This window comes from Lycorma delicatula, chromosome 4 (genome assembly GCF_047948215.1).
Source record: "Lycorma delicatula isolate Av1 chromosome 4, ASM4794821v1, whole genome shotgun sequence".
Lineage (NCBI taxonomy): Eukaryota > Metazoa > Arthropoda > Insecta > Hemiptera > Fulgoridae > Lycorma > Lycorma delicatula.
Window position 1 is genome coordinate 64,269,545 of NC_134458.1, and position 13,663 is coordinate 64,283,207.

Below are 13,663 nucleotides of genomic sequence, written 5' to 3' on the forward strand. Positions count from 1 at the left end.
GACTCAAGCTGCCTCGGCGTAACGCAATCCACTCGATTCTGTGAGTATATCAGTTAATCTTTGTTCTGGTTTGGTTCCATCGTAATTTTGTATTATACTAGCAAATATCCCGCTTGAATTTTGAAAATCGAAGGCGAAAATATAACATTTCCGAATAACCGTAATCTGTTACATCGAGAGTGTACCTGATGCATGCAAAAGTTAACCTTCAATCTTCTAACAAATACCCCGTTCGAATTTTGAAAATCGGATGATTGTTTGCAAAAGTATTATAACAGCACCTCAATGCACCTACCTAAACAGTGCTACAGGGGGTACTCCGTTTGTTATAGTTGATGGTGATAATTGGTTTAGCCTCGCACGAGGTACTCGCATCACCACATCACTCTAGCCTCACACGCAGTTCCCATGGGAATCCCAATATTAATTAAACAGAATTTTTTTTAATTTATTTAATATTGTTTTATTCTCTTTAACGTAAATTTAATTCTATTGCCTGGAACATACCTGTAATTACTCGCTAACATTTCACATAAGCTATTCGAATAGAATCTTTTATCGCACGTTTAAGAAGCTCAATTCGTGTACAAATCCCTGCTTAACGACAAAAACAAAAGTGTAGTCGACAGTTATTTGCTGCATGTAATCAAAATTACACCACAAATTCGCGGTTTATATTTAGGTATTTTCCTCAGAAATTAAAATTATTTTATAATTAAGCGAATTCTTATAAAATTAAGCCCTATGTAAACACCTGTTACCGAACTTCACCACTATAGTTTTTCATTATTTATTTTTAATATTTAACGAACAAAAACATCTAAAAAGATAATAACATTCGATCGTCCGAAGTATGCCGATTGCTTTGTGGTTTGAGATCATTACATGCTAAACGACAAAAAGTTGGACGATGAGCATAAGAGTGCATTACACACAAATTAACTAATGAATTCGTGCGCGTGGTTTAGAGGAGTGTGCGCTGCAAAACGCTTACCGTGCATGTTTGAAAGTGACTCTTAAGTCATGATTACACATGGATAATAATCTTAAAAGAAGTAGTAATTTTGACTGCTACTACTCAGGCTAATGGAAACATATTATATTATAATCTGCAATAATGTGACACTAAAGCTCTGCCTAATTCCCTGAATGTATTTTAATATATGAAAATGTATTTGATGTGTTATGAAAATTGTACGTACACACCAAATTTCATTTGCTTCTCTTTTTTATTGTGATACCTACACATGCGCGCGCCTTCACATATACACACACATACAAGTTAAACATTTTCATCATATAGCTCAATTGAAATATTCCGTCTCTTAAAAATTTAATGCGAGTAACCCTAAAAATTTATTAACAATTTATGTACGAAATTTTGTGTACCTAAACTAACATCTTAAATCTAATGAAATATTGAACATTTAACTGAAATGTTCAAAAATATGTATTAACTTATATACCTAATTGCACTAATTAAATTAAATCTAGTATGAAAATCGATCTACACTAACGGAGTCGTTTAACTGACCAAATAAATCAATATAATTGTATAAAACAGTTGTCTCGGTGATGAAACGATTAACTACCGATAATTTCTTCGTTTTTGTGCGCGATCGTTTCTCGATTACCGAACCGAGGGGGATTTCATTGTCTCAGTAAAATAAAACATTCTTACACTCTTTTTTACTATCCTATTTATGAATATTTATACCCGTGTGTTTCAAAATAAATATCGGGGTTTTAAAATTATGTAATATTTCTCAAGTTTTACATACATTGATAAATTATACATGAATGGAATAGCAAACAGTTTTTCCTATAAGTGTTCAATATGAGCACCATTCATCACATGGCACACATCCAGCCGATAAGAGAGTTCATACCACACTTCAATCAGCAAGTCTGGAGGAAGTAATCCGACAGGTGCTTCAGTCCTGTATCTGAAGTCGGATAGGTCATCCCAACCCCGTAGGGGAAGACACCCGCCTTGTGACGCTTCCGGTCGCCGCACCACCCTCGATCGTAGTCCTGATGGGCGTTAATGGGAGTCGTCTTTCGCTCTTTAACTTTTTACTTCTCACAGTAATAAGCGAGGCCTCGCTGGGATACCACCAATGTAAATGCCTCGGCAGACATTTACATCGGTGATTTTCAAACTCAGCTTTTGCCTTCGCTATAGGCCTCGTCCGGAAAGTCGGGTAGGTCAGCTGGCAACGGTGGCACATACACTTGATCCTTTATAAATCCCCAAAGAAAAATATCGCGCTAGGTCAAATCGGGCGAACGTGGAGGCTAGGACAAACAAGCCCTGTCATCTGATACCCGGCGACCAATCCAGCGGTCAGAGAGAATTTTATTCAACCAATCACGTACAGCGTTATGCCAGTGAGGAGGCGCACCATCTTGTTGCCAAACAAACTTCTGTTCCCTATTTCAAATATATTTCTCGCTTTCGCTTTGACCTACAATAATTCATTACACTTTTTTGTTCGGCCAGAATAAAATTCGGTTGTAAGAATAATAAAAATTATATCGCGTTGGCATACTGTTTTTGGCACACCGGAAAGAAAAATACCGTTCCAAATCAGTCGCGTCACCTGGCACTTAGGATCTCATTTTTTTTTTACAGGAGGAGCTTTATTTTTATAACAAGAAAGAAACAGTACGAAGGTTTATAGAATACAATGAGGACAGCCAGCACAGCGGTCCGACCGAAACGATCTATGAATGTCTCTAAAATATGCCAATACGACTAGTATTTTACGAGGAAGATAAAAAAGGGCCTGATCCTTCTCGGGAATCGAATTTGGGACCGGCAGGCCGTTTAAAGTGAAGAAAATGGAGGGAATCTAACCGCCGATGGTAGTGGATGACGCGACTTAGTTAAAATCAAGGTTCCCTCGCTCAGCAGTTTTCGTTACATTTCCTCGGCGCTTGAATTCGGCACCCTACTTAACGGTAATATATGTAAAAAAGAATATTTTAAAAATATACGTAAGGAAATGACTTTTGAAATTACACGACAGATAAAAAATAATTATTATGTCCCTGTTACAAACATAAACCTTTTCGTCTCGAAGGTGATTTGAATCAGAAATCGAAAACGAAATGAAAAATATCGGCACAGCGATTAACGAAAGATAATATTTTACTGCAAAAATGACGACTGTGAAATAAAGTAGGGTGTATAGTTATTTTTTTTTAATATTTCATTTACACAAATATTTTCTGGCTACTTCCCAATTTCCTGTATGAAGCATTTCTAATCCTTACTGCGGTAAGCATATTTCAGATTTCAAAACGTGAAACTACTTAAAATGAAATATATTCGGTTTAAAATTTAAAACGATGACGATGAAACCGGTTCTTAAACGATAATATCTGTCATCTTAGGTCGAAGAAACTCATATTTTTACCGGCTGTTTAAGTAAACGAAAGCAAAATTAAATTTCTATAAAGCCAGTTAAGTTTCTCTTACGTCGCTTACACACCTGATTTCATGAGAAAGAATGAGATAAAGAGAGTTTGTATGTATGTTACGGTATAAAGAGAGAGAGAAAGGTATATCGAAGTGCTCAGGAGGAAGTGGAAAAAACAAGGTGGGGGAGATTCTTGATTCTTTCTTATTATTACGTCCCTGTCGGCGACCTGAAGACATTCGGCTACAGACAGTTGTGACTCTTGCAGGGGAAATTTCACATTAGATAGTATAATTTCTTCCCTTCCTTTTGTAATAATGTATAAACAAAATACGAATCGTTGTTAAATACGTTATAAAAATGAATATGCACAATATATATATATGTATATGGAAGCCTAAATTATAAGAATAAATTATAGAAACCGCGATGAAACCTGTTAATTTAAAAGTTCTGATCTATTATTTTTATGAGTTTTTAAAATTTGTTAAATATTTAAATAAATAATTAAGCGAATATTTTTACAATGAAAAACACAGAAACAATACACACACACACACACACACACACACACACACACACACACACACACACACACACACACACACACACACACACACACACACACACACACACACACACACACATACATATATATATATATATATATATATATATATATATATATATATATATATGTATATAAAGAACTAACAATATTTCACTAAACAATAATAAGATATGTAGTGTCATCTAATTCCTGTTTATATTTATTTGTTTAAAGCAATCAGTATCCACTCTTCAAGAAGAATTTATTTATTCAAATAATGCGTTTTTTCGACCGAGAGATCCGTTCTTCCTCCTCGGATACAGGATGGATGGCTGAAACTTGTTTCTATGACAATTAGATTGTGATTGTGGTCGGCTATTAGCACAGACTGCCTCCCAAAATTTATTGTAGTTTGAAGTATGTATATCGTAGTTCTTTGTTAGACGTTTACCTTCGGCCTCGTATTCCCGAGCCGGGTGACATCCTCTGAACCTCATCATCCACGAACAGCAATCGAGAGAAAAACAAATTAGAAATTTTTTAATCCTATAGCGACGCTACAAAGAAGCGCTGTTATCTAGGATAAATTTATTACTCTTAGAGAAGTTCTGTCACTACCTAATATCTTCTTGATGTATCGGTAAACAGCTGAAATCGTCAATACTCCATCGAATAAAGAAATTAAATGTTATAGAATATCGAAACGTCGAGAACTCTATCAGAACAACCAATAAAATTTATTTATATTTTTAAAATAAAACTAGTAGGAAAATAAACGATCACGACCGCTGATTTCAACTTCGCTAGCCGTGTTCTCGCTTAATTTTTTGGATTTCAAGCACGAAGTTTAAGCTATACATCGAACGATCTGTTAATACGAGAAGGATTTAACTTATTTATATTTATCGTGTAAACGCTCTCTTAATAGGTAATTTTTGCCTAAACATTTAAGTGGTCCTTAGTTTTATTAATCTGCAGTAGCTGATCGTTACTCACCGATTCGTTAAATGAATTTACTATCATCACAGAGAATAGGCTTAGCTAAATATAAAACGGATGAATCGTTTTACATCAAATTAGACTAAAATTACACTAAATAAGTCGAGCTTATATAGAGTTATTCGTAACGAGACAATCTATTTGACTTCTAGTTGCGATGGGTATTTAGTCGAGCGTATATACTCGTACGAATTAAATACGGAGTAAAATTTTCTTCTAGATAAGTGGGTCGCATGATTACTGGATTTTCGCACCGCAGACGGTCTAATTGAAAAATCGGGTTTTTATTTGTCGGATAGAATTTGTCTATTCAGGCGCTTCTTTAATCGCCTGAAGTTAATGATAACTTAGATTAGCAACAAGGATTTAACTCGGCCTAACCGACCATAGGCGATCTACTGATCGGCTAAACGTTACGAGAGTGGTGATATTAACTTCGTCTTCACCGAAAACACGTAAACGTAAAACTTTTCGCGGTAATAAAGGATAAGTATTTGGAATACACTTACGCATTTTTATGGGTTTAAATCTTTCAATTTTTTTCAGAGATAAAAGAATAAAATTATTTTTAGGTACAAAGAATCAGAAGTCGATCGTGTAGAGGACGGTACTTTAACAAGAAAAATCCAAAATGTTATAAAAATGTATGATTATTGAATTCCTTAAAAAGTTACCGGAATTACAATTCGTAGCGAGTAAAACAATAATTTATTTCGAAGCTCGGTCTAACGGTTACGGAAGTCGGACCGCATCGTTATTAATAACATCGGTCCTGAGATCCCTCCCGCTCTACGCGTCCTTTCTATATCCATGTATTTTTAACGTTTACGACACAAGAAACAGAATCAGAGAATAACATGTGCCGTAGGGAACAAACGACGGTCGTCAAGATTCGGTAGTACTCTTTGAAAAATATTTTCTCTGTGTAAATCTAAATACCGTTGTACATAACGACCGTTGTACAAATGATAATAAAAGCAACCGATACAGAAGTCTAATCACCATAATCGAGACTACACCGAGCGAAGTTCGTAAGAAAAATAGAATCAAACAAAATAATATATGTAATAATTACTATGCGATTTTTTTACGCTTGATTAAATTGAATGCCGTCCTACCGCCTAAATTCCGTTAATCGTTTATACTGCCAAAGATCTTTTTCAAGGATGAACTTATAAAATATTTAGGATATCAAGGTTACTATCGTTACGGGTGGATTTATGATGTGTTTCTTTGAGATGGTCGGTGAATGTAGACTGTTTCCGCGGATGGCTTTTAAATGTTCGTTATCTTTAAAGTTGCTCCCCATTAGACCATTGTAGAAGATCGAAAGTGTAAAAAACATTTTAAAGATCGTAAGAAACATTTTAAAGATGTAAGAAACATTGTAAAGATCGAAGATGCGAAAGCAACGGGTGACTTTGTGTATTACGCAAGCATTATGTTTGTTCAGAGATCGTGTTCTATGTGTATTGATTCGATTCTGAATGTGATCTCCAAATTAGACTATATAATGCCATTTATTTAACTACTTACGTGAAAAACGTTTGTGTACGTATAAACACATTATAAACAAAAAAAGACATAAGACTGATAAGTTTATAAGAAAAACATAATCTATAATGAAAGATAATCGACCGTAGAAATAAAATATTCACGAAAAGGAGAAAAAATTGAACATAAGAAGGTTGTTAGATACGACAATAAGGCGTTATTATTTCTACGGTTTACCAAAAAAGTAATTTCTTTACATTGCTATGCTACGAACAGTTCTGCCTTCTCCTCGCGTAATTTATTGTGAATTTCTTAGCTTTATAGAAAAGTTACGACAGTTAATTTAAAAACATGTTAGAATTTCGACTGATAAAGGCCATTTCCTGCACACTTATCTGAAAACGATCGGTTAGCATTCTTGCACTAAAAGTTGCAAATTACAGCTTATGAGAAGTGTAGAATCGATGCGACAAAAACCATCTTCAATTAAGGTTTTTGTACAAAGCATCACGTATGAACAAATTTGATTGAGGAATTTATATTTGTTTTTCGTTTATTATGCCACGTCCCGACGCTTCGGGGCTAGAATGAGAATTGATCTTTTAAAACATAAATAATCGATAAAAATTAGTCGATAATTATTCGATAAATTAGTCGATAGTTACGTTAAAGAAATGCTTACTTTAAATAAAAATTTAATTCAATCTGCGTTGTAGTCGGTTTTATACATATAGACGATTTGCATCCTACGTGTATCGAGACGGCTTTAGTATTCTAACTACATTGGCTTATATTACAATATTGAAATATACTCGTGAGAATCCTCGTTGAGTCGACTTATATTTGAGTGAAAACATAAACGACTTATATATTTTTTCTTAAATCGATCGGCTAATTCGATCACCTTAATCCAGGGCTTTAATTTCCCCTCAGTTTCTTCATTTATATTTTGTGCTGATATTTTAACGGAAATGTACTTTTTTGTTCCGCACTTCATATTTCATCGTTCGGTTTGTGTTCTAATCTTTGTCTCCTAAATATTTTTTAATTTTTAAATTTCCTTTCGTTACTGAACAAACAAACCTCATGCGTCTTAGCGTACGGCCGACTGGCCGATGTAATCGGAAGCCAAACGTCGAATATTTGGCAATCAAACGTAGAATTCTGACTGAAACCGTTCTCTATAAGATCCATCTGCCAACTGTCAAATTCGTTACGAAAAAGTGCCATCTTATTACGGTTGAAATTCCTACACTACCGTCTCCCTTCCATGCGCCTTAGACGTTACCGACTCATAATCCATGAGAATCAACTCCGATTCGAATCAGCAAACTTCAGAGCAAGCGATGATTTCCGTTTAGAAATAAATTGTAATGACTCTTTGGGAGAATCATTATTAAAAAAATTCGAATTAAATAGTAATTTTTCAACTCTAACAAAAAATTCGATGATATATATTTTCATTTATAACGATAGTAATATAAACTTTTTGGGGTTTTTCTCGGCTTAGATAGAAGAGATTTGACGAAAACCCTGAATTCGAGAGAATGCAAGCGACAAGAGGTGAACATAGTGACAGTCACGCGTCATCTGTTTACTGATGATATCTTATTTAAATTCGGTGGTAAAGAAACTAATGTGTTTATACAGCTGAAGGGAGAGAGAGCGAGTGAGCACACACACACACACACACACACACACACACACACACACACACACACACACACACACACACACACACACACATATATATATATATATACATACATACACACACACACAAACATACATACATACATACGTACATACACACACACACAAAATACACACACGTAAAAGGTATGTTTTTCACAAGGTTAATTTTAATTATTTATTTCTTAAAAAATAATAAATTTTATAAACCACATTTATTAATCTAAATGTGATAAATTTAATTATTTATATATTTACGAATATAGATACGATTAATATGTCTACAAGCGATTACTGTACACCTGCGTTAATAGGTTATTAAAATAAACATATTACAGAATCGAAACTATCCGATTAACAAGTGGCAACACTGATTTCCAGGTGGATGGGTAATTTTTAAGAACGAGGAGGGAAAATCTGAAGGAGGTGACGGTCAAGACTGAGACAGTCCTAGTCAGTCGTCCTCAGGCGATCGTTGAGGTGTGTACGAAGTGTAATCGGTAGAACTGCTGATCGGTGTGTTAAGTATTTCCCTAAATTTTAACGCGAAGAAAGTTTACTTTCGAATTTGGCTTTGCTTATTTTATCCGGCTATTAAAGTCGTTTAAAGATCATTATCATTAATTATATGTCGCTAGTGTTCAGTATTCTAGATAAGGTAATACTTCGATGTTATTAAAGAATTTATTTTTCTTACTATAAATATCGTATTATTTTTGTAGAAACTGAAGAATTATTTAAGCATTTTTGTAACCTATCATTAAGTTAGGAAATTTTACCGATAGTTTCTTTACGTCTTTATTGTAGTTTTTTGTTTATGACTTAAAAAACATTAAAAAAGTTATTCTTTTCAATAAAATCTTTCCCTTAATTTAACGATATTACGATTAAGAAAATAGTAAATTAATCGGTAAAAGAGTCCTTTTAAAAGTAAAGATTCTTTTCAAAGTAAATGTAATCTTAAAAAAAAAAAACAGTATCAATCTTGTAATAAGTATATTAATCTTTTTTCGATGATAACAGAACACAATGCGGGTTATTTGAAAATTTCAATTGTGAAAAGGAAACGAAAAATTTGTAATTCGTTTTTATTTTACTAGATTAACGATATCTCGTTCGTAATTAATCGATTAAAAAAATAATCGTGCGTTATTATCCACAGGTTTTCAGCAGCGGTGCGAAGGGCGAACACAGACTGTTCGCGAAACTTTAATAAGCTATAGTTAATTTCTTCATAAAACAATTGTATTTTTAAGTGATACGTGAAGTGTATTGTGGCATAAGTAAACTAAAACTTTTAACTAAATCAAAATGCAGAATCGTCGAAAAATTTGTGCCAAGCTTACCAGTAGTTTCCTGAGGAAGTGGTGTAAGTAATTTATTATATATGTAAAAATATTTTAATTATTAAATCATTTACCTACAATTACCGTTTCATAATTATAATACACTTATCGAGTATAAAAATAAATAAATCGATGTATTCCGGAAACGTTGAGGAACGCTGTACGGTTGAAGTTCAAAATGGTAATTATTTCATTTCCTTTCACTAAGGCGCTAAATTTACACGTTTAATACATAAATTCATAGTATTTCGGCAGTATTCTTTTTTATTATACTTTATGCTTACATTTATTATTAATTAATGGATGAATAACATGCCCTCAAATTTCAAACTTATCTAAATTACAATAATTTTAGCTTTACTATCAATAAAAGTACGTTTGTTAAGCGAGAGACTAATTACGTTTGTGCGCATTTTGTGAGTTGTTTTCTGAATATATATATACATATATACACGCGATAAATATATAAGAATATATATAAGGACAACGTAAGTTAATTTTGATGCAACAATACTAATGTAAACGTCATTTGTCGTTAGATTATTTCTTAATTTCCGTGAGACTTAGTCATTTAATTAAATTTTTCCTACTATGACCGATTCTTTAATGAAATTAATAACTCACAAAATGATTAAACAAATTCAGATGTGTGGTATCATTAATTTATTACAAAAATTACAAGTTAAATTTATAACAAATCTACTTTACTATCTGCGATCACATCTATCGATAACTGTTACTAATTTTCAGAATGTGGGAAAGGAAACAACGAATAAATTTTTTAATTTTTATAAACTTATAAAATCAATGATAAGAGCAGTCGGCAGTGAAAATTTTTGCAAGGAATTAGTCGATCGTGTGAAGAAACCGCCCCAAAATTTTAGATGCGGTAACTGAATTTTTTTCCTGTAGTCTTTTCTGATGCGGTGTTTTAATGGGAATTAATTCGAAGTGACGGTTAAATCCCAATAGGCGTTCAATTTTGTTTTCGGTCATTCGACTGGTCGGATCCGTATAAGCCTTCTTATATCCTCCATTATCCGTCGTAGATATTTTAGTTTTTCTCTTCTATACTTTTAGTTGTATATTAACTAAATTCTTGATGCCTTGAAATACAACCTGTTTTCCATTCCGACGCAAATTTCTTTCTATACATTCGATGGAGATTTTTAAGAAGTCTTAAATCCTTTTCGTTTCAAAAATTATGAATCATCCGATTTTAAATAGCTTTTCTGTAAACTACGTAATACCATATTTCGAGTCTATTTTTCCCTTTCTAGGAAACAATCGTTCCTAGTCGGAGCCATCAAATGATGTAAAGCGTTAAATTGTGACGAATATTTTGTAAACTTTTTATCTGTCTTCTGTCGGCATTTTGCAGATTTCTTTTTCGTATGAAAGCTTCCCTGGTTCTATCTAGACAGTAAGATCCTGGTTACATAATAAATCTTTTGTAATTTTATAAAACGATATCCCGTAAATAAAGTTCTCCTAAAGTGTATTTAACTCCTTGTTTATTTAGTTTGCGAGAGAACGTGATTATTTGAGAACACGACCTGATGGCCGATTATTATTTTGTTTTATTAATTATGGAATTGAATTTCATAGCGTGCGAAATATAAATCGATTTTTTTCCTACAGTGATTACAGGTCGTAAAGGTTTTCTCTTAATTTTTGTTAAAAGAATGATGTGAAGGTAGAATTTTTAATATTTTATCCCCGGGATCGTTGCCCCGTTCTTAAATACTTCATTCGACGTATCTTTTACGAACAAGTTTAAAAAGAACAGAGATAAATTACGTACTCGTCTCACTCTTTCTAACCGTGTATGTCTTAATCTTTACCACCACGTTAGAATAGAGGTTGCAACTCCTTTACCCCTGAACTGTTTCTCTTTAAATTTTAAATAATTCAGTAAAAACACAAACGGATCCGTTTCGCCAGTTCCGTTTTACTTCGCTTAAACGGAATCGCCGAAACCATCGTTTCGGAAGAACCTAAAACCCAGTTTTCAGACCGATTCTTTGTTTTCAATTTAGTAATCTACGTAAGTCATATTACCTATTTTTTATGCGGCTTATACATACATATTATCGATTACATTTTTTGTGAGTTTTTTCTTCTATGTATAATTTATTTCGTGCGTAATCATCGGTAAAATATTTGTATCACCACTATCTTCCGTTAGTCGTCGTAAACATAATTTATCATTAAAATTTATATGTTTTTCCGTAAATATTGAAATTACGTTTCGCAAAAAGTTTGTATTCTTTTCTAAAGCAAAACTTGAATTTCGCTTTGTTTAATCATTTTCAAAAATAATTTGGGCAATTTCAATAGAATGCGGTAAAATTTTTCTTTCCTAGAATTACCTTTAAGCCCCAATATTCTTTTAGCGGAACGACTTAAAATTCTTAAATATTATTTCGTCTCAATTTTTTTGATTGTGTTTTTTAATCTTAAATTTGCTAATGACGGAAAATTAAAGAGTAAATCGTATCTTATTAACAACTTTAGTAACATTAATAGTTATACGATAATCATAAAACTGCCGTAATACGAAATAATTACATAGATAAAAAATAATTAAATAATCCAGCTAAATAAATGGTACCGTCATTTCCTATTAAAATATAAACATATTTGTTTCAGTGATAATGATTCTCATTGTCGTTAAAAGATAGGTCGTGATCAATATATATATATATATATATATCTAAAAGCGAGGTTGTGACAAGTTACTTTTTTGTATGTAGCAAAGGGAATATAGAGATCACCGCAGACCTTCCTGACTTATAAGTTTCTCGAGTTGTATTTTTTCGATTAAAAATACAGTAACCTTTTGATTTTTTGTTTTCCTTAAATCGATATCAATACATAAAATAAAATCTATGATCGGCTATTCTTTTAACGTATTACAGTAAAAGAGTTTGACCTGTTCCCGTGAAACTGCGGGAGGGAAAACTTCACGTAAATTTATAAACCGCATAAAGTTTCTGGCATACGACAAACTTTATTCGGTATACAAGTTATAGATGTTAAATTTGTTTACCTATTATTACGTAGTTAAAAATAAAAGAATGATTATCATTTTCGTTTCTCTATTTAAATACATTTTTATTTTTGACGCTGATATCGAAACGATTATAAAAATGGGCTTTCCTATATAAATTATACCGAATTTCGGCTACTATATGATATTAATAACCTTAAGTTCTTATGTTAGGATGGAAAGTTGTTTAATATTAATATCCATGTATAAAAATATAATTTACACTACGTGAGCTGAAAGTATGCCCCTCGCCAACTGCTGTGTCTAGTGTACTAATAATTGTATTGTACTAGCCTGTTGCGTTTGCATTTTATATACAAATGTGTCATGTTATTAGTAATCGATTGATATCATCTGTTTAGATAGTACAACAAACCCCGCACGCCCTTCCCACCAAAGCCAACCGATAGTTCGATTGACAAAGACAGAGGCAAACCTTCAGTTCACTTAGTGTAAATAAGAACGACGAAAGGGCTGCTGCAAATAAAAAACTTTGAAAATTATAGAAATCGGATCATAAAGTGAACGCACGAATTAAGCGCTTTTACATCGTGTTAATTGTACTAAACTAAACTAAAACCCTTTCCGTAGAAAATTAGTATCCTATCTTTATACTCGATTCGATTACAGAAATTTTATTTATTAATAGAATAGATTTATAGAATTTTCATTAAACCATTTTCTATAATCGAATCGAGTATACAAATAGGATACTAATTTTCTACGGAAAGGGTTTTAGTCGAGTTTAGTACAATTAACACGAAGTAAAGACGCTTAATTCGTGCGTCCGAAGAAACGACTACGGTGAAATAATAATAATCATTTTTCTTTATTTGAAACAGTTTCCGCGGCCGCTTATACGAATAAAATCAATTCATAGAAGTAACAAAAACTGTATTCAGATTTTACATGCGGCGTTCAATATTTTTATAGCTTTTTATGATCCGATTTCTATAATTTTCAATTTTTTTTTATTTACAGCACCCCTTTCGTCGTACTTATTGAGCTGAAGGTTTGTCCCTGTCTTTGTCAATCGAACTATCGGTTGGCTTTGGCGGGACTGGCGAGCGGGGTTTGTTGTACTATCTAACCAGATGACATCTTC

The 13,663-nt window shown here is 32.9% G+C and overlaps 1 protein-coding gene across 5 annotated transcripts in view; it reads left to right on the top strand.

Annotated features, from left to right (window-relative positions):
• The window catches only part of emp (epithelial membrane protein), a 236,494-nt gene that overhangs the window by 93,339 nt on the left and 129,492 nt on the right, over positions 1-13,663 (top strand). The window contains exons 1-2 of one of the 5 annotated variants that reach the window (XM_075363160.1): positions 8,577-8,676; positions 9,323-9,529. The exons of 3 other annotated variants lie outside the window; for them this stretch is intronic. In XM_075363160.1, the coding sequence (XP_075219275.1) occupies positions 9,472-9,529 (58 nt within the window). In that variant the 5' untranslated portion in view covers positions 8,577-8,676; positions 9,323-9,471. Of the gene's footprint in view, positions 1-8,576; positions 8,819-9,322; positions 9,530-13,663 lie in introns of those variants that run through there. One more of the 5 variants, XM_075363162.1, reaches the window with a different exon arrangement.